The sequence below is a fragment of the Pyrgilauda ruficollis genome, unplaced genomic scaffold (genome assembly GCF_017590135.1).
Source record: "Pyrgilauda ruficollis isolate IOZ18807 unplaced genomic scaffold, ASM1759013v1 scaffold27, whole genome shotgun sequence".
In the NCBI taxonomy this organism is placed as follows: domain Eukaryota; kingdom Metazoa; phylum Chordata; class Aves; order Passeriformes; family Passeridae; genus Pyrgilauda; species Pyrgilauda ruficollis.
Genome location: NW_024524044.1, coordinates 1,935,667 through 1,956,325, shown reverse-complemented (window position 1 = coordinate 1,956,325; position 20,659 = coordinate 1,935,667). Strand labels below are relative to the sequence as shown.

At 37.4% G+C, this 20,659-nt stretch overlaps 1 protein-coding gene across 1 annotated transcript in view; it reads left to right on the top strand.

Annotated features, from left to right (window-relative positions):
• DOCK4 (dedicator of cytokinesis 4) overlaps positions 1-20,659 on the top strand; it is a 222,738-nt gene that overhangs the window by 99,703 nt on the left and 102,376 nt on the right. Inside the window, exons 9-12 of the mRNA XM_041471554.1 lie at positions 11,686-11,767; positions 12,365-12,425; positions 14,321-14,453; positions 15,758-15,846. Of these exons, the coding sequence (XP_041327488.1) occupies positions 11,686-11,767; positions 12,365-12,425; positions 14,321-14,453; positions 15,758-15,846 (365 nt within the window). The remainder of the gene's footprint in view (positions 1-11,685; positions 11,768-12,364; positions 12,426-14,320; positions 14,454-15,757; positions 15,847-20,659) is intronic.

Genomic DNA, 20,659 nt, shown 5'->3' with positions numbered 1-20,659 from the left:
GTTTTTTCCACAGTTTTTGAAAAAAAAAACATACTGTCAATTTTTCCCCCTTATTCCATAATAATGTTGAAAGGATTTTGGTATAGTAGGAGAATCTTTAAAGACATATTTTGCAACCTCCATCAGCATCTTCAAACCTGAGAACTGCTCATCTCAAAGAACCCTACTTTTAACCAGCACTCTAAGTTTAGTCAACTCACTATTACTGTTAACAACAGCAAGGAAGGCTTGGATCCTCTTGAATCAAGCTAATAATACATTTTCTCTACTCTGAAGGTCCACTACTGACAACCCAAGATGTCTTTGTTCTAATATATCCCTATAATCTCTCTTGTACAGGAGCTCAAAGATTCAATATTATTTCAAGCACAGAAATAGGTTACACTTGACTTTCAGTATCTAGTTTACTGAGAATCAGTACTCCAGACATCAGCTCTCTGAATGCAGGAGACACAAAAAAATTATTTGTTGCTTCTAAGTCATGTTGAACTCTAGACCACAAAGGAGATGGAGGTTATATTTGTGAAGCTGTGGGGTGGGTACTCAGTGCAAAGCTACAGAAGTTGATAAAAAGGTACAGTACCTTCAACCTTGACCCTCTGGCTCACAAAAAAAAAAAAATTCCATGTGTTGTTGTGAGGCATAGTTCATTAATTATAGTCATTTAGAACATCTGGGAAAGCAGACAGTGGCAGAATGTTGCATCATGGCAGTTACTAACCTCCAGAGGTGGAAGATGGAGACAACTGTAAAAAAAACATATTTCCATAAAGACCTAAATGACCCAGCTATCTGTCTGGGCTGCCTGTATGTGGTATTTACACATAATCACAAAATCATGGAATGGTTGAGCTAATAGGAAAGTCCAGAAGTCATCTGGTCTGAGCACTCTAGAGCTGGTTCCCCGGAATCATGTCCAGATGGCTCTCAAGTATCTCCAAAGATGGAGATTTCACAACCTCCCTGGGCAACCTGTGCCAGTGTTCAGATACCATCTGTCAGTAAAGAATTTGTTTCCTGATGCTTAGTGGGAACCTCCTATGCTTCAGTTTATGTCCATTGCCTCACTGGGAACCACTGAAATTGCTTGACTGTCCTCTTTGCACCCTCTCTTCAGATATATTCCAATTAATGAATAAGATCCCCTCTGAGCTTTCTCTTCTCCAAGCTAAACAGTCCCAGCTGTCAGAGCATTCTATCCAGTCTTGTAATCATGTCCAAGTGTGGTATAACCAGTGCTGAGTATAGAGGAAAAGGAAATAACTTCCCTTATCCTGCTGGCAATACTTTGTCTAATGCATCCATCTGGCCTCCTGTACTGCAAGGGCACATTTCTGGTTTATGTTTGACTTGGTGTCTCTGAGGATGCCCAGGTCTACAATGTGTGAGTCTGTTATTACTTTCCACCTTCTTTTCTGACTCCTGTTTCTTTATTTTATTCTGACATCAGAGGTGAAAACAAATTAGGTTTGGAAAATAATTGTGAGGACACTTTAAATCCAGATTTGGAAATTATTTCGAATAGTGCAATGTATCTCAAGTACAAAAGCTGGAGAGAGATGGTGAAAAAATTTTTATATATGAGCATACATGCATGCACATTAGTTGGTATTAAGATTTTCTGCTTCTGCATATGGTTTCTTTTTCTATATTTGATTGTTTGATATTTAAGTCTTGCGTTGATGCAGCACCACATTGCGTCTCTGAATGTCATGGAAATTCAGAGGCTCTATTAATAAATAACTCTGCATAAAGACAGGGGTTTGTGTCTAACATTATCTATGAGAATTTGTATCATTCTGGGGGGAAAAAAAGTGTATGTGGTATTTTTGAGTTGTTTAAGGATGTGTTTTAACTGTGCCTCAGACATAATTATCTGGTACCAATAGCACAGAATTTCTGGGAGGTGTGAACAACGACTAAAGGCAGAGCTCAGACTGGACTGCGTTGTACTTTTTCAGCAATGTGAATTATTTATATTAGGAGCACAATCCAGGTGCTCCCTAAAATTTTTAATCTATCATTAGATGATAATCTACTCCACCTATTTCCAATAAAATACTATTTTTAGTGTATTTAACCTTCATTTCATATTGTTCTTTGGAAATTATTGCTCAGATACCTCCACATTATCCATGGATGCTTTTTGTCTTGAGGTCCTCTTGGATCCTGACTTTTTCCACGCAGATGTGCCTGTTCAGTAGTGCAGGGGTTTAAGATAAAGGAACTAGCAGCATTTCTGATAAAGGGAGCAACCCATGGGAACCTGAACCATGAATTAGCTCAGGGCTACTTTTCTGTTACAGTATTTCCACGAAATCATGATTGCACTCATAGTGGATCACAGCTTAGGGTAGTTTAGTGTTGTTTTCAATTTCCTGTGCTGTGTTCACAAAAATATCTAATCTTGCACAGTATTAAAACTGTGCTACAGCGAATTACACAAAATCAATGCATATATACATTTATATATATTTGTATATATGCCTCATAGATGCAGGAGAGATTAAGCATCTTGGTTTTTCTGGCAGACTCTTAAAGGAGTCCTCCATTCTAGTTTAGTCACTTACTGCTCTGTCACTTTGCTACTGCTTAGAAGCAAAAATTAAACAAAACCAGCCTAGCTTTATTTACATCCTGTGAATTCAAGAGTTAGTCCTAATTTTAGCAGGAAGATTAAAACACCTCAAGAAAATGTAAAGGTCACTTTGACAAGAAAGCAGCCACTACTCTTGTACCAATATTTTATGCATTTGGATGGCTTACTTGGTATGTACATTTCTGAATGTGGTTGCCATTTTTTTAATTATGTCATCTTATATATATTTATAGGATGAAATTTATCGGATGAAATATTTATAGGATGAAATAATTATTGCGTGTATATGTTTATATACACACAATATATAAGCAGGCTTAATTATTTCATTACTAGCTCTAAGATACACGGTAATTTTCCCACTCTTGTAGGCAAGAATGTATTAGTACAGCTGTAATTTGGCTTACAAAAAGTACCTTGAAAAAGAAGCCTGAAGTTCCAGAAACTTCAAACGTTTCCCCTCAGAAAATGTGCATAATTTTTTCCAGTTACTCATTGTGCACAGTGAAATTCCTATGCGCAGGAATATAGTCAGGTCATATAGAGGCTATTAGCCTTTTCTTGGGATGAGTAGTGTAGTAGTAAAAGTCTTTTTGCTTGGATCCTAGATGTGGAGATATTTTGGAGTGGGAATTATCAGTGGAGATTGGCAAAAAGATTGTTTCTTGCTCCCAGTCAAAAAGTGGAGGATGTGCCTCAATTGAATTCTGCTTCTTTGCTTGAGAATACTGTCTGGAGCTGCCTGCTGTGGAGTTCCTCCAGAGGCGAGGGCACGGAAGCCCTGGCCCAGTCAGTCAGCGTGCCCTGTTTAGTACGTTGCCATTTGTTGTTTTACATGGCAAAACAGTTACTTGCCATAGCTCTTATACTGACCTGTAATGTAATCAGCATTCCATAATCCAACACAGGAATTGAGCCTTCTAGGTGTCCCATGGGTATTCAAGCTTGCTTGTCTTTTCTATTCTTTCCCTAAGTCTGGTTTCAGGTTTTGACGTGAAATCAGTTTTGGATTTAGAAACTCTTCACAGGAACATACCAGGACCAATTAGAAATTTCAAAATCAGTGGATTTGTGTGTTACAAGTATTTCTACAGGTCTGTCCTGTTTCTCCTTTGTACTTATTGGTATTTTAACTATTTTAATTTTCAGATACCATACAGTCATTGAATGGATTTGATTGGAAGGGTGCCAAAAAGATCATCTAGTTCCATCCTTCCTGCCATGGGCAGGGATACCAATATCAGTAGCAAATATTTTATTTCTCCCTCACAGTTGACTAATTCTACTCATAGTTCAGTTTTACATATTCATCAACAACAATAGTATAAGCAGATTGAATTAATCTAGTGGGAAGATGTCTGAAAGGAATGTTTGACACCACTGTATCCTCCTGTTTGGCTTTATGGTAGCCTCTGTAAGAAGATATTTTCTGCAGATTAATATTCACCTTCATTGCTGGGAATCTTGGTTTAAGACAATTTAAGGAATTAAATTGTGCATTCTAAAATGAGTTACCTCCCCTTAGTTTTAACCAATCCCTTTCCACCAATAAGGAGGAAAAAATAACAGTGAAAAAATAACTGTTTACTAACAACTGGTACAGCAACAGGCAAAAAACAAACAAACAAAAAAAAAAAACACAACAAAAAAAAACCCCAAAATCCCAATAAATAATCACTAGATACAAAATTGCTAAATCTCAGGAAGTGGGAATAAAGCGGAATGAACCCAAACTGGCGAGGTACCACCCCATCCTGAGATGGTGGCCCCACCGCTGACCGTGTAGGAGCACAAAGGGAAAATGGCATCTGAGGCTTTCCGAGATGGTACCCACCACAGGAATGCAATGGTACTTTGGGTTACCCACAACACCAGGAGATCAAAATGCTTCATCCTGGTTTGTAAGAGGTTCTGATAGTTTCAGTATTTCAGTTTCTGTTTTGTGCTGGTTTTGGCTGAAGTAGTGCTCATTTTCTTTACAGTAGCTGGTATGGGGCTGTGTTTCAGATTTGTTCTGAGAACATTGCTGGTAGCACAGAGATGGTTTAGCTATTCTGAACAGAACTTATACAAGGTTAAGTCCTTTTCTGCTCCTCACCCTGCCGGTGAGGAGGCTGGGGGTGCACAGGGAGTTGGAAAGGGATACAATCAGGATAGCTGACCTCAACTGACCCAAACACAGGGATGGATATCTCACACCATAGGACATCATGCTCAGCACAGAAAGCTGGGGGAAGAAGAGAAGGAAAGGTGGCAGAGTAATGGCATTTGTCTTCCTCACTCACTGTTACCTGTCATGGAGCCCTATTTTTCTGGGAATGTCTGGGTACCTGCCTGCCCATGGGAAGTGGTAAATGAATTCCTTGTTTTGCTTTGCTTGTGTGTGTGGCTTCTGCTTTATGTGCTAGGCTGCCTTTACATTAACCCACAAGTTTTGTGACTTTTACCCTTCTGATTCTGTCCCCCACCCCACTGTAGGGGAGTGAGCTGCTGACTGAGCTACAGCTGGGGTTAAACCACAGCACTTTTATGAATCATTCATTTTATCTGACTTTTTGCAGTGCTGTATAATTTGTTGTCGTTAATGAGACAGTTTTGATAAATTGCCCTTTAAATACTGGCCATTCTTTTATTGCAAGAGAATTAACATTTTTATTCCAGCTAGTTCAAGTATTTTTTGAGGAATTGATGTTTCAGCAAGTGTGTTTCTTTGGCCTGATGGCCTAGACTGTCCTATTCAGCCTGTGTATGGGAGCTGCTGGATGTGACTTTACAACAGAATGCATTTGTGAATAAGTAAAATGAGGTAGATATGGTAAGAATAAGCTCCTAAAAAAAAAAAAAAAAAAGAAGAAAAACCGCAAGTGTAGTCTAGCAAGAAAATGCTTCTGAGAAGGTTTGGTTTTGTATTTTATGGGTAGACAGAGCCTCATTTCAATATACCTTCCGTAATTCCTCCCAGGAGTGAGGGTGTGTTAGGAATTAGTTGTATTTCATGATGTAGCTCAGTTCCTCTCACGAAAAGCCATATTCAGTGAAACAAATCCACCCTCTTATCAACTGTTTAAAGATTCTTTCTCAAATATCTTCTACTTGCTGTAGTTGGACTAAGAATGCTAGCTGATATAGATCTTTGATCTGAGCTTTTATAGATAGACACATTTTTAAAGTAGATAAACCAGGAGGAACCTGTGGTATCAATTACGCCGCTCATATGCATTAACAAATAACCCTCTTACTGATTCTGTTGTAAAAATTGAAAACTGACAGGAGAAATAAGTGTTTTTAAATATGATGATGAAAACACTGGAAGAGGTGACCTGTCATGTGGCTGGTGGGGATTAAACAATTAGCTGCATTCAGAAATAAATGCAGTGTTGGAGTAGGAGTATGTGAACCAGCCATGACATGGATTCACCAGGTTCAGGTAACCGTGAGATATATTGAGCATCAGTGGTGTGTGTGTGTGTATATATATATATATATATATATATGTGTGTGTATATATATACATATAGCTGGTGTACAGATCATCTCATGAGGAATATATTGCTACCAGCAAAAGGCATGTTAGGATTGACACAAAATACAGATGTGCTGCTTGTAAACCTCCAAATGGCGTTGAATACATAGGAAGCCAGGAGGTGTTGGAGGAAGGGGAATTTTCTTAAATGCTGTTTCCCTTCACTTTAACAATTTCTCCTGCTCCCTTCAGGTTTAATTTCCATCTTTGGGGAAAGATACTGCAAATCTGCTTGTATCCATGCTGTTAGCTCAGTCATTGACTAGGATAATGATCAAGACTGTAATTCAGCTTAAAGGATCTGTAGGTCTGTGTACTGGTAATGCTGTGATGCAAAATGTTTATCCCTGGTGGCAGACTAAGATCAGTGAAGGCTTCAGCTTCTGGTGTATGTTTTTTCTTTAGTTGTAAATACATGCTGATAGATTCCTAAACACATTTTCTGTTTTTAAACTGTCATCTTCCTCTGGCTCCTGGTACGTCATGAAAAGTAATTTCAAGTTACTGCTTTCTAACTCTTTTAAGAAATGTATGATGCCATCTTTCATTTAAAATACAGGTGCAGATATCTAAAATAATATAGGTTATGTTCATAAAATCTGTAATAAAATCTAATTTCTCAAGGCTGTCTTCAGTTAATAAAGAAGTAAAAGAGGATGAGAGCAGGAGCTTGATTTAACTATGTAAATCTGTTTTGCTTTTCCTCCAATCCCCTTTTCTGCTTTCTTTTTTCCTTGTTAACTGTACAGCTAGCCAAGGAAAATTGGGCTCCACTACATAAATCTATGAGAATTCTTTGAATGCTTTCTTCTTCTTCTTCCCTCACGTTGTCAGCGTGGCAGATAAGCTACGATGGTTTTTTTGTTAGTATTTTTGCTTTGATCTTTATCTGAAATTGGCTGACATTTTTATAGTACTCGTTCTTCCTTTTCTGTCCCCCTTTGCTTATTGTCTTATATTTTACAGTTAGAAAATTTGGAATTTTTTTTTAAGTACATAACAGATGCAATACAGGACCTGACTTACTGTGAATCAGCTGGTACTACTAAGTCATGTTGGCACATTTATCATTCAGTTTTTCACTGGTTAAGGATATGCTTGAAGGCTTTATGATCTTTCAGTAACTTATGATATGTTGTACAACATTCCTCTGTATTTCCCCACTAAGTGTGAGGGTAACATTTTATGTCTGATCTGGGTTTTACAAAACCACTGAGCCTTTAGCTGTAAATGAAGTCAATTCACATTCCAGTTCCTACTGAACATCCATTGACAGTGTTCTGGAATGTAATAAACTTGAGGTGGTGAATTATGTGGCAGAATTCTCTTATTGCTCCTCATTGATTACTTTGGAAATCACTGTAACCTATTTTCAAGTAGAGAGCATTTATAAAGATGTCTGGAAGTGGAGCTGTACTGAGAATTATGACTATTTGATGCCATAGTTTTGCCACAAGAATATGCCATGTGGTATAAATCTGGCCAGATTTTTTTTTTTTGATAGTGTGTTTATAAATCATAGAGCAAGCAATCTGTCTAGACTGGTACCATGTGACTGGTAATATTTTCCTGCTAATACTAAGGAAATAGGGGTCACATATGAAAATAGAACAGTTTTCAGCCATGTTCCTTTAAAATGCATCTGTTAAGCCTGCAGATTTGGAACATGTTGTTACTCCGCTAATGCATGAGAAGTTACAGTCCAAAAATCCCTTGCTGACCTTCTTAAATTAATCTCTCCAGCATTAGTTATTTCCTTATTTTCAGTGGGAAGACAGCTGAGTTTAAAGCTGTATGACATGCTTAAGTGGCGAGATTGGTGCTCATGGGAAGTTCGTTGTAGTATAAATGAAAATCAAGTTGTCTTAATACAAAGAAGAGGTATTTCTGTTTTGTGGTACTGCTGTGTATATTTGCTGTATTTATGTATGTGTAGCTGACTGCTGAGAAAACTGCTGTGCAGTGACATACTAGCTCTAGGTTTAACCCTCTGAGATTTTTACTGCTGTTTGAAGCCAAGCTTTCAGATCTTGGGAAGTGTGTCTTTATTTTGTTTTATGAAGGCTGTTTACTTAGCACTTTTTCCAATGTGTTGGTCTCTACAGAAATCCTTTGAAATGGTATATAAATGCCCATGCTCTATGTACATAGATATAACATTGCCATTTTGGTCTTGTAATCTCACAAGTCTAACTGCTTGCATTTGCTCCCTGGAAATGTTCAAAGATAACTGTTTTAATCTGAAGTGTAACTGGTTCTGTCATATGGTTCTAGTGAAAAAACTATCATACGGCACCAAGCAAGGATTAAGTTGTTTTTGGTTTGCCTTTTTCATTGCCACTGAGTCCTCTGCTTCAGTGAAAGAAAATTTCAAATGCGAATGAGGAAAGTAGATCTGCATGGCCATTACATATCTGTTGCAATCACTATATTTCTTTGTGGCATCACAGAAGTCTTTGGCTTTTAGTTGTGTTGTGAATAATAATCTCATGATCTGTGAGTATAAGCAGAGCATGAAAATTTCATGTTGTAGTGGATAGTGAATAGGAAGCCTTCAAAAGATGTGCCTTTATTTGTGTGGAACATAAATTTAATTAAATACAGAATACACTCCCAATTAAATGTATTTCCCAGTTAACAGGTAAACTATGAAGATAGCTTATGAATGGTATTTTTCTTTGAACCAACATACCTAGCATTTGTTTTAAAGACAAAAACATAGTGAGGTGTGATTTGTATGTATGTGTGTATTTCTTTCAAATTATTATATAGACTGAAGATAAAGTGGTGAAATTCAGAATCCCCTTTACTGGCCAAATTTTTATTGACACATACCAAGTACACAGAAGCTCTGTTACTTCTGGAACAGACTTTTTCATTTGTATCCAGTTTGGAGTAGTGCCACAGATAATGCAGTCCTAAAACTTTAGCTACTTTGGCAACATAATTAATAATTATTGTTCAATGTACAGTAATTTTGTGTGAGACTTATAAACAAAGCTCTGAACTTTTTTTTTACTGTGTTTTCCAGTATTGCAAATTAGCTAAATTCTAAATGAAAAGGCATAATTATTTTGAAACCAGTTGTAAATCAATGGCAAAATACCAGCTTGTTTATCTGTAAAAATACAATTACATTAGCAGTCTGTAAAACTCAATTGTATTGTTCTCATGCAGACCTAAGCTGCAGAAGTTTGCTGTATCATAAAAAGTGAATGAGAAAAATAGCATTTGTTGAAGAAATAACATTTTCATGTACTTTGACATGTGAGCACCACTCTACTGTTATTTAGGTTCTGCCTTTTATGGTGTCTGATAAAAAGCTGTACAGCTGAAGATTGTATAAAAGTTTTCAAAGAATCTCATTAAGAAAGTCTTAAATATTTAGTTGTTCAGCCTGGGTAGCTGCCACATAAAAGCAAAAAGAGTTCTCCAGAAATAGCTCTCAAAGAAGTGTGCTCTTGAGTGTTACAGCATCTTGGGTTGTGTCCACAAGAATGCAGCCAGTTGCTTATGGGAAGTGATCATCCCGTGCTCAGCACTGGTCAGACCATTGGTCCTTCAAGACCAATATTAATGGACCTAATATGAAGGACCCTTTTGGGTCCTTCAAGACCAGTATTAATGAGATGAAGTGAATTCAGCAGAAGGCTTCATGTTGTTTGTGGGCAGGGGCTCCTGCACTGGGAGGTCAGGTTGAGGCAGTGGAGCTTGTTCAGACTGGAGAAGGAGCAGTTTTGAGGGGAGATAAATCACATAATAATCACAGATGCATAGAATGTTTTGGGTCGGAAGGGACCTTTAAAGGTCGTCTAATTCAGCCCCTCTGCAATGAGCTGAGACATCGTCACAGAATCATTAAGGTTGGAAAAGTCCTCCAAGATCATAGTCTTGGAGTCCTGCTGGTCAGAACCTGTCCAACCTGACTGAGTATTTCCATGGTGGGGCATCTATTACTCACTGGAAAACTTGTTCCAGTGTATTACTGCTGCCATTGTAAAAAAATTCTTTCTTATTTCTAGTCTGAATCAATCCTCTTTTAGTTTATAGTCATTATCTCCTGTCCCATGGCGACAGTCCCCAGCAAAAAGTTTGTCCCCATTTACCTACAAGAAGATCAATAAAATCAGTGGTGGGACAGTGAGGGACAAGGGATACAGACTGAAGCAAGGTGTGCATCTGGATGTAAAGAAAAAGTTGAGGACAGTCAAATTCCAGACACTGGAATGGGTTTTCCAGAGAGCCTTTGTGGTTTCCATAGCTGAAGGTTTTCATGACCCAACTGGCTGAAGCTCTGAGCAAGCTAATCTGACCTGATAGCTGACCCCACTCTGAGCAGAAGTATGGATGTAGAGGCCCTTTGAGGTCCCTTTTAATGTGAATGACTGATTCTGTGAGTGATCAATGCAGATTTTCTACAAGGCAAATGCTGGTGCAATAAAGATTTAATTAGTCTCTGTTGAGATGGATCTTATCCAACATATTCCTAGTGATTTTCCAGCTGCATTTTGAAAAGCTATGCTTGATGTAGAGCAGTGGTAAACCATGTTTAGCTTCTGGAATAAGCAGAAGATGTGGATACAGCTGAGAAAAAAAAATAGGTGTACTTATGAAATTTTATTGAGCATTACAGGACATCCAGACTCATGTGCCTGGCCAGCTGGGGCTGGGGGTGAGAGAGTGAAGGAAAATGTCTGTAACACTTACTTGCTTTTCCCATCTTCCACATCTCTCACTACAGAATTATGATTGTTACATTTCTTATGAAGCTGTGTCTTAGAGAAAATTATCCAAAACATGGAAGGTTGACTTGTTCATAATATTGCCATGCAAGAATTGCCAGGTTTGCATAGAGTTTATCCATAAATTCTACTATCTAATGGAAATATTTTTTTTTAAAAATTTCTCTTCCAGTGTGCTCTTGTGCCCTCTTCTATTTGGAAATAAGAATTCTCTGCATCTCCCTACTAGCAGTATTAATACTTGTATCAGCTGTAGCATTTAACACCCCACAGTAGATTGCAAAACAGGATTTCAAAAATAAAATTTGCCCTGCTGGAACTTTCAAAGACTCTTACAAAACTACTAAAATTGGTGTACTGTAGTAAGAGGTTTTAATGGAGTTGTGTAAGAAAAATGTCTCCTACAATCATCATCCTACATATGAAAAAGAATATTGGTTGAATACAAACACAGCAATGTTGACATTTGTTTAGCAAGAATCAATACCAACTTACTACACATCTAATTTTAGTTCTAGGATAAATGGATTTTATTGCTTGTGTTTCTCTGTGTACTAGGATGTACAATATCATTCTTCCAAATGACAATCAGTCTTCTATTTTGTATTGAGTTTTTAGTAATTTTCTTAGGTGATTAAGTTAATCACCACCCGTCAATAATGCCTCCCTTTTTTTTTCGTTCATGCATCTGAGACTTTCAGAAAGAAATTATTTAATTCATTTTTATCTTGAGAAAGGTTGCATCTGGAAATAAGATCAAAATGACATCTACTTTTGCTGTAGTGTTGTTCAACATATCTGTCATATTTGTTTTCTTACAGTGAAAGATTCTTTTTAAGACTGAATAGAAATGGTTTGCCAAAATGTCCAGAAAAGCCTGAAAGACACTGTTCTCTCTTTGTGGTGAGTTCTTCCTAATCTTAATCTTTTTTTGTGCTGGATGTTGAGAATAGAAGTTGGATTAAATTGTTATTGTGTGGTTGCATCAGAGCTGCTCCCTAAGCCTGTACATTGCAGTGAACATCAACTCAGAAGGCTGGTTTGAGGGGCTGAAGGGTATGGGTGAACCCCCAGTTTGAATGTTTCGTGGCAGTATGTGGACACTCATTGAAATTCCATGTAGAAAAATGTACCACTCATTCTCTCTGCAACAAAGACCAGTTGTGTTTCCTCCTTGTACTTTTTACACCCAAACAATTGTTTGTGCAGCGCTCTCTGCACTTTCAGAATATTTGGAATTCCACAAAGGCAGCACTACTGTTCAAGGCACACAGCAAGTCTGTGTGCCCTCCCACTGATTTTGCTACATTACAGCAAATTCTAACCACGATATTTTAGGATGCTCATTTCTGAGTGCATGACTGCCAATTTAAAGTGTTGAAGGGATTTGTTAATGTTGCATAAATGAACTCACTGTCAGTGAAAGCAGTGTGTACAGGTCTCTTTAAATGTTGCATGTTAATCAGGAGCCATGAATAATGAGGTTCTGATCTTGTGCAGGATTTGGGTAGCAGTGAACTCAGGAAGGACATCTATATCACTGTGCACATTATCCGAATAGGTAGGTATAAGGTTTTATTTGTCAGACATTTGGCAGTAAATAAAATAAAACTGCTTGGGGCTAGCTTTTGGATTTGCTGTAATAGCTAGATTTTTGAACAAGCTTTTGGAAAAGAAAATGCCTGGTTTTTGTTGGAAATTTGCTTGGATTTCTCAGCATTGTTTTATGTTATTTATCGAGTATACTGCTAACTGAGTTTAGATGCTTTGTTACTATCACAAAATGAAATGAAAGCGTCAAAGATGAACTGTGTTAAGATGATGGAGTTATCATTGGGGAGTCCATTCTTGTTCTGAAGTGTAATTTCAAGCATCTTTTGAACATAGAGAAGCTTGTCTGGACATTTAGTGTACCTCATTTGTATATAATATCTGATGTATATCTGATATTGTTCAGATAAATTTTGTTTTCTCCCTGACTCCTTTAAAAAGGGGGAGAGGTGAAAAAAATGGACAATATTTCATAAAAAGTTTAATCTCTGATGCTATGGACATATATCAAGTCCTCTAGAAAAAAAGTAGAGAAGAAAAGAGTATGTTTGTGTTCTTGTTTTAAGAAGTCCTCTGGGCTGTACTGATGTGAAACAATAATCTTTGGGTCTGCTTCTGACCTCTTAGATATATTTTCTTTGTAAACTGCCTCTAGTTGCATCAGTGCAGTACTAAATATAACTTTTCTTCCTATTTTTGAAAGACATTTTGGTTTGAAGTATAGTCACTGTAACTTATGCTGAGTTCAGAAACAATTTGTTACTTTGTAACAAATTGTTACTGAATTGTTTCTTTATTTTTCAGCTGTGAGAAATAATTGTCCGTGCATTTTTATACTAATTTGATATTTCATCAAAATACAGTGTTCTGTTTTTTTTGGCAAGATTTTATAAAGATATGGTAAATTCTGATGTAAGAACAGTTAGAAGAATTAATGTTTTAAAAATATTAAAGACTACGATTTTTCCAGTTGTATAAGTTTCAGATATATTCAGAGTCAAGTTTATATGTGAACCACTGAAATATTAAAAAGTTAAAACAACATTTATCTGCTTTGTGGTGTGAAAATGAACAATTACTCTTCAAGCTGCTGTGATGCATAGGGATATTTGGAGGAGACCTTGCCCTGTTGCAACTGCAGCCATAGGGGTTTTTTGACAGAAATTGACTGACTTTGAAGACTTGGTGGGAAAGATACATAACTGCTAGTGCACAATTGAATGAAATTGATAGAAAGAGGGCAGTTTCAAATGCCAGGAACACAGTGAGAACATTGATAAATTGTACTTAAATCAAATAGAAAAGGCTATAAAAAATATTTTGTTTCAAATCTCTTTTCGTTCATTGCCTTCTTTCTTTCCTTGCCATAATTTTTTTTTCTGTCCTTTGTCATCTTTTCTCCCTGTGTTTTTGTCTCTTCTTTATTTTTCTGCAGCTGGTCAATTATCCCCTTGCTTTCCAGTTGCCTATGAGGAAACATCATTTGATTACCAAATTGTAATGGTTCAATAACACCTCTCACATAAATGATGGGCAGCAACAGCCACAGTAAAATTATTCTCACCAGACAGCAAACGTTGAACACTCTGTCATGTCTGAACTCTAAATTTAATTTGATAGTGTCATGAGGATTCTATGACTGGGTGTTGCAAAGTGGTGTTTGCTGAGTGAGGGTCATGAGATGATGAGCAGAGTCTCTGGTCTGAGGCCATTTGAGATCACCACATACTTAGTGGACTTGCTGTACCTTTTGCTGTCTGAATGCAGCATAAAGATGGACCAGGTAGGTTCCCAATGGGAGCACACTTGGCATTGTCTGAGCTGGATTGCTTGCTGCCTCCCTTCTGTGGTTTGGAGAGACACAGTTCCATGGATTATGCATCAAATATGTGTTTTGTTTGGCAGGACGAATGGGAGCTGGAGAAAAGAAAAATGCCTGCAATGTCCAATATAGACGGCCCTTTGGCTGTGCAGTCCTCAGTATCGCAGATTTGCTGGCAGGAGATTCAAAGGATGACCTTGTCTTAAAAGTCTACATGTAAGAAATATTTTTTTTCTTATTTTTTAAAGTACCTTAGAGCCATTTACATCAGAATCAGTGGTGTTAAATGCAGTGTGACTAAATAGCTCTAGCTCCTTTCTTTTCCAAAAATGCACAGTAGCTGGCTTTTTTTCCCCTTTTTTTATCACAGTGTGGAAATTTTGGCTAGTACTACAGGTGTGTTTATAAAGTGGGATAATAGAAAAGGCCACATCCTTTGAGTTATTTGTGTATGTATCAGCATTTTTCACATTATTCTGGAGCTCTCTTGTTATGGCAATATAAAGTGATTTTTGGACTTATTTAAGTGCCTTGTGCTACCAAGGCATCTAGTGGAAGTACTTTGTAGCTACAGAAAAAAAAAAAAAACAGGCAGAGTATCTTTTTGTGAAATAAAGCAACTACATAACGGGGATAACAAAAATATAGAAGACAGTTAGTGCTGGAGAATGAAAAATCAAAAGTAGGTTTAAAAGCGAGTGCTTGATTAGATAGTGGATTTTGGCTGATAGCAATTGGCAGAAAGTTCAATTTTCTAGTATCAAGCAACTCAATGCATGCAATTTCCTGCTGATCTTGGACAGTATAGTAAGAACTGTTTTGTGCAGTGGTCTGGTGTAATTGCATATACCTGGGACACGTATTGGCACATGTATGAGAGAGTTGTGCCCTTCCCAGGGGTAGCACTCAAATCTTGAAGGCATGGGTGTCTTTCCTCTGTCTCCATCTGTGGTGAATTAGAGCTGCTGGAATCAGTGCTGCAGAACAGCAGCTTAGTGCAACACTGGGCAGGTGGGCTGGCTCTTATTTAGACTCCCAGAACATTAAAGTCAGATAAATGTTCACTCTTGGTTAACAAATTGTTAGTTTTGTCTGCCTAATATATTTTGGGTTTTTAAAAAAATTTGCCTGTTTGTTTTAAGATAACAAAAACAATGGAAGAAGAATTATCACTAGAAATCAGATTTAATACACAGGCTAACTCAAGTCTAGACTTTGATCATTAGAACACAGTCAGGTTTTCCTTATGGAAAACCAGCTGTTTTCTAAGTGTATACTGAAATGTAATTTGCTCTTTCATTGACTGCCTCCTGAAGATAACAACCTTTTTAAGTAACTTTGAAGTGTATAGCACAGATTTTTCTGTTTACTAAGACCAGCTCTTAGTCCTGTGTCTTTTTTTAGAGTGACACAAGATAGACTTCTGTGTGGGTTAGTCCTGAAGGACAGATCTATACAGAAATGAACTTGGATATGGCTGTGTTCACATTTCAGAATTAAGAAAGTTATATTTTTTCTAGGTGCAACACAGAGAGTGACTGGTATCAGATCCATGAAAATATCATTAAAAAGCTGAATGCACGTTACAACTTGACAGGCTCCAATGCAGGTGAGTAATTTGCCACCTTTCTGTTTGTATTCTTAGGGGTTTCTTAGTTTGCAAATGAAGTAGCTCTATTGTAGAAAGACTAATATCTATGAAGGAAACATTTTTGCACATAGAGAAAAATATAGTCAGATGAAAATGTACAATACTGCTGTTTGTGTGCACCTTTAAAAATAAAAATGTCACTACATTTTTTTCAAGGACCTATATAATATAAACTTCTATTCTGTACTGATGGGTTACAGTTTTCTGGAGTTCAGTTCTGGAGCTGATCAAATTATTGATCCATATAGCATGAGGTTTCTGTTTTGCATTTTCACCAGGAATATAATATTTGCCATGGACATTAGTGTCATGTTTTAGGAATGGTATTCCCCGGTTCAGAACTCACACTAAAAAGAAAACCACGAGCCACTCTCCTGCCCCCTCTGGTGGGATATGCAAAAGGCAGAGATCCTGAGGTGACATAAAAACAAGTTACTGGAAAGAGCAATGAGATAAGAAAAAACCCAGAAACAGCAGCAATATTATTAACAAAAGTGTACAAAAGAGGGTGATTCACATGCAAATGCTCACCTAGGACAACAATCAACAATGGTAGATGAGTTTCCCCTCCCTCCAGGCTCTCTCTTGACCTGTAGCCCCACCTCTCCTTCCTGGAAGCCAGAGTTCCTTCCCCACCGTCCATGATGTAGCTGCTATAGAACAGCAACCTAGACAAGCCCACAGGGATCCAGAACTCACCCCTCATGGCCAAAACCACAATTATATATTGCACTTCAGAAAAAAATGAATGTGCATTCTGCATTCCTGCTGGTAGCTTTGCATTCCAGCTGAGCAAGATGCAGAGTCATAATTTCAGAGCATACCAATAGTTCTCACGGTCAGCTGTTTGTTACTGGACTGTCTGAGATAAATTTGTGTGTGAGACTTGAGGAATGGGACACAACTGACCTTTATTATTATGAGATGGTGGTTTGACTCACAGGAGATGTTGGATTTCCACTTTTTGTTTTCTTTTTTTAATATCAATTTGCTAACTTTTTCTGAATTCTCTCATTCAAAGGGGGCATCAAACTTGAAATGAAACCTGAAGTGGGGGCTTATGAGTCTATTGTCCCTGTATTCAAATGTTGGTTTTTCCTGTGAAATGTCAATTAGTTGAAATATGACCATAGAAAAATCTAATTTTCAAGGTTCCAGTATGTTGTATTAGTAATGCCTTTCATGTAGCAGACTTCTTGCTTCTTTAACTATCTGTATTGTACATTGCAGGCTTCTTTTACTTGATTTTAAGCACAATTTTTATCTTGAAAATGTATGTTTAACTGTCTTAAGAGGATAACCGAGAAGCACATAAAAGCTCATTTATCAAGATTGAAGTTATACATTTAACCATTTCTAATTTGATTATTTTCTCATATAGAATCTAGCCAAATATATACATATATTTAAGGTTTAGAATATAATTGGTCTTACTGGACAATAAGTATAAAAATAATGTACTGAGAATAGGTTATATTACTGAGTAAGTTTAATGTTTGGCTTCTTAAATATGTTAATCACATTCATCAAGAAAAACATATTCTTGGTCGTTCTGACTGTCCATATAATATGTGCTTACTCTGTGATTTGAATACTCTTAATTATGTGAATATTCAATGTGAAAGACGTGGCACATGAATTTTTTTACATGTTGCAGGAGGTTGTAAACTAAAGGTAGCAAATGGAAGATTAGCTGCATTTTGAAAAGGATTATCAGGGTAAGAGAGGCAAAGAGGGAAGAGCAGCACAGAATTCCAGCAGTGGATGTGAAGGTTGGAGAGAGAAAGAAGAAGTGAGCAGTAATGTCACTTCGAGCACTGAGCAAGAGAAAGATAAACTTTGGAAGGTTATTTATAGCACACACATGAAATTCATTCTCCTGTGACTCCATAGCAGCCTGAAAAAGCACTTGCAGGGCTTTTTGCAATATGTTCAGATACTTCTGCTGACACCTCATGGAAAATATTTTTGTTACACTACTTTTTATTTTTCATTTGCTGTCTTTTTCTGTGATAGTGTTCTGTGTCTGGTTCTGAAGCCTCATTAGCTTTGGCTGCCACCTTGTTGTTGTTAAAAAAGGATAACACCTTGCATTACAGGAGAGAGGAGTCTTTTCTCTCCCTTAGGAGCTGTTGTAGGTATGAGCCAGATGTAGGAAAACTTGATTTTTTTGGTTTATATCACACTTGCCCTTTCCAAATCACCTTGAATACTTAGAAAAGACTTGGAAAGGAAGCATGACAAAAACAACAGCAAAGATGCTTCAGACTATTGTCTGTTCTCTAAGCTTGTTCCCTCTTCATATTCCTGTACAGTTTCTTTCAAGTCAGGAGATTTTACATGCTTCAGTTCCCACAAATTGTTGTGTCCTCCTGCTAAAATAGTTTATCAGATAGTTCATAATGTTCTTCAAGAAAAAAAAAAAATCTTCCAGTTTTTGTGGCAATCTAAAAAGGAACTCAAAATGTTCTTTGAGTGTCTTGCATGTAAAATGCATAGTGACATACTATAGCATTTTATTTGCCACTCAATGCCCCACTGCCAAAAACTTACCTTTCCTGCTTCAACACATGACAGCTCTTAAGTGCAGAATTCTCTTGCATCTAATTCTCAGCTTGTGTCTAAAAAGGATCAAATAAAGGCAAATGACTGTCATTTGTTTATAAAGCCCCAAAAGGAGCAGGGCACAGATGTTCATCCCCTTTCCTCTTCTCAGGGGTGCAGAAATGGAAGGAAGGATGTACCTTCATGGCTAATTTAGTATCCTTTGCTGAAGTGGGAACTGGAATGTGTTTTCTGTATGAATTTCCAGTCTAACAGAGTGGAGTAGCAGGCAGTGGATGCAATTCCCGCTCACCACTGGTCTTTGCAGCTGGTGTAAGGTATCACATTACTGGAAAACACCTGGTTGCCTGGTGTAAGAGATCAAATGAATATTGCAAAGGCCAAATTGTACAACCTTTGCTGCATTTAGTAGCTTTGTTATTTCTTACATGAAGTTTCTGGTATTTTTGGAATGTCATTGTTACACAAACCAGATTTCAGTCATATGTGGAGCACAGCTGGCTGTAAAATCTATTTTTTGTATAATATTTTTTTCTTTGAGTCAGAAGCTGGTTACTTTGTTTTAAAATGCAAAAAGCAGTGGGAAACCTAATATTTCTGCATAGATATCACACTTAATTGCATCAATTTTATGAGGAAAATAGCACATTTCTATTTTTGTATCTGTAGAATCAGAGATCTGATTTGGAAAAGGATTTTCAGTCAGTCTTGCATGTCCCAGATGATCATACTAATTGCTTGGCTTCTCCAACTTCCCTGCAGCAACTATTCAACTTTGTATATGATCTGAAAATATTCATGATACCATGGGGAAGGTGGAAGTGGCTCTAAAGCCTTCTGAGTAGTGCATAATTTTCTTAAGTGTGATCTATATTCATGTCCTCTTACCAATCTCTCAGAGGAGAGATTTGAGCCTGGATCTCATGATATATGTGAATGTTCTCCCCAGTGAGTTACCTCATAAAAATCATATTTAAGTGTCGATGAAATGCACTACAAATTTCTTTTTTTTTTGCATTCCTATGAAATGAAGACTGAATTACTTACTTTTAAGGGGATGCAAGACATTGTTTTACTCTGTTTTTCCCTTTAGGCTCCTAATAGTCTCAAGTGTAAGCTTTTCTGTAAACACTGATTAGGATTTCCTTATAACAAGTCTTGAAAAGTTGCATGTGCCTCATGCAGTAATTCTTGGAAGCTGAGGAAGGGATACATGTGCTTTTCAGTTGTGACAGCAAAGGAGGTAAAAATCCTTTCATGTCCTTTAGAGATTAAATTACCGATGTAAGAAATGATAAACACCTCTAGCTGCTCTGTAGCTTTGAACTTGTGTGGAGTCCATGAAAATAACTAATGTAGTGGGAAAGTCTTTCCCCATGCCATTATCTTGGAATGTTCTGATGAACTAGACAAGAGTGATGTAACACAATTGCATTTATACTGAGTGCAGCATGGTTTATTCAGTGGCACCAATAACAAACTTACTTTACAACTCCACTGGGAGCACTGTTAATTATACATTAACTTTAATTGATGTGAGTGCTTGAAAGTAGAATTCCTTGGTTGAAGCATGGTGAACTTGAAACCCACGTGCTGACAGATGTTTGCTGACACTATCACCATGAGGAAGGACAGTCAGTCATCTTAAGGAAGAAAGTTATTCATGAGATCATACAGTAAGCTAGGCTGGAAAGGTCCTCAGGAAATTATGTGGTCCAACACCAGCAGAAAGAGGAACACACCTCAAAGCGAGATCAAACTTTTTTGAAGTTCATTGAGGTTGCTCATTCAAAGGCAAATAATTTTAATTTTAATTCAGCCAATCTAAAGTAAGTTTCATAGAACATGCTTCAGTTTAGGGAACTATTTTTATGTCATATGTGGGACTTTTTTTCCCCCAGTATACCAGTCACTTGCCACTAAGTCTCAGTCTGGCTCAGTGGTCATATAAGGGTTGGTCAGAAAAGACATGAGGTAGAGCAGCCCACTGCATGAACTCATCTGACAAGATGTAAGTTCTGGTATGCCAGTGGAGACAGCTGGTTACAAAGAGTGATATGTGCTTTGGGGCTTTCTCATGCCTGTTTACCTGCATTCAGCAGCCCCTTGGCACACTGATGATATAGTTTCTCCATGGTTACTGTCAAACACTGAGACATTTAAGGGAACAAATACTTTGTCTGTTTCATTTCCTCTTTCACAAAAA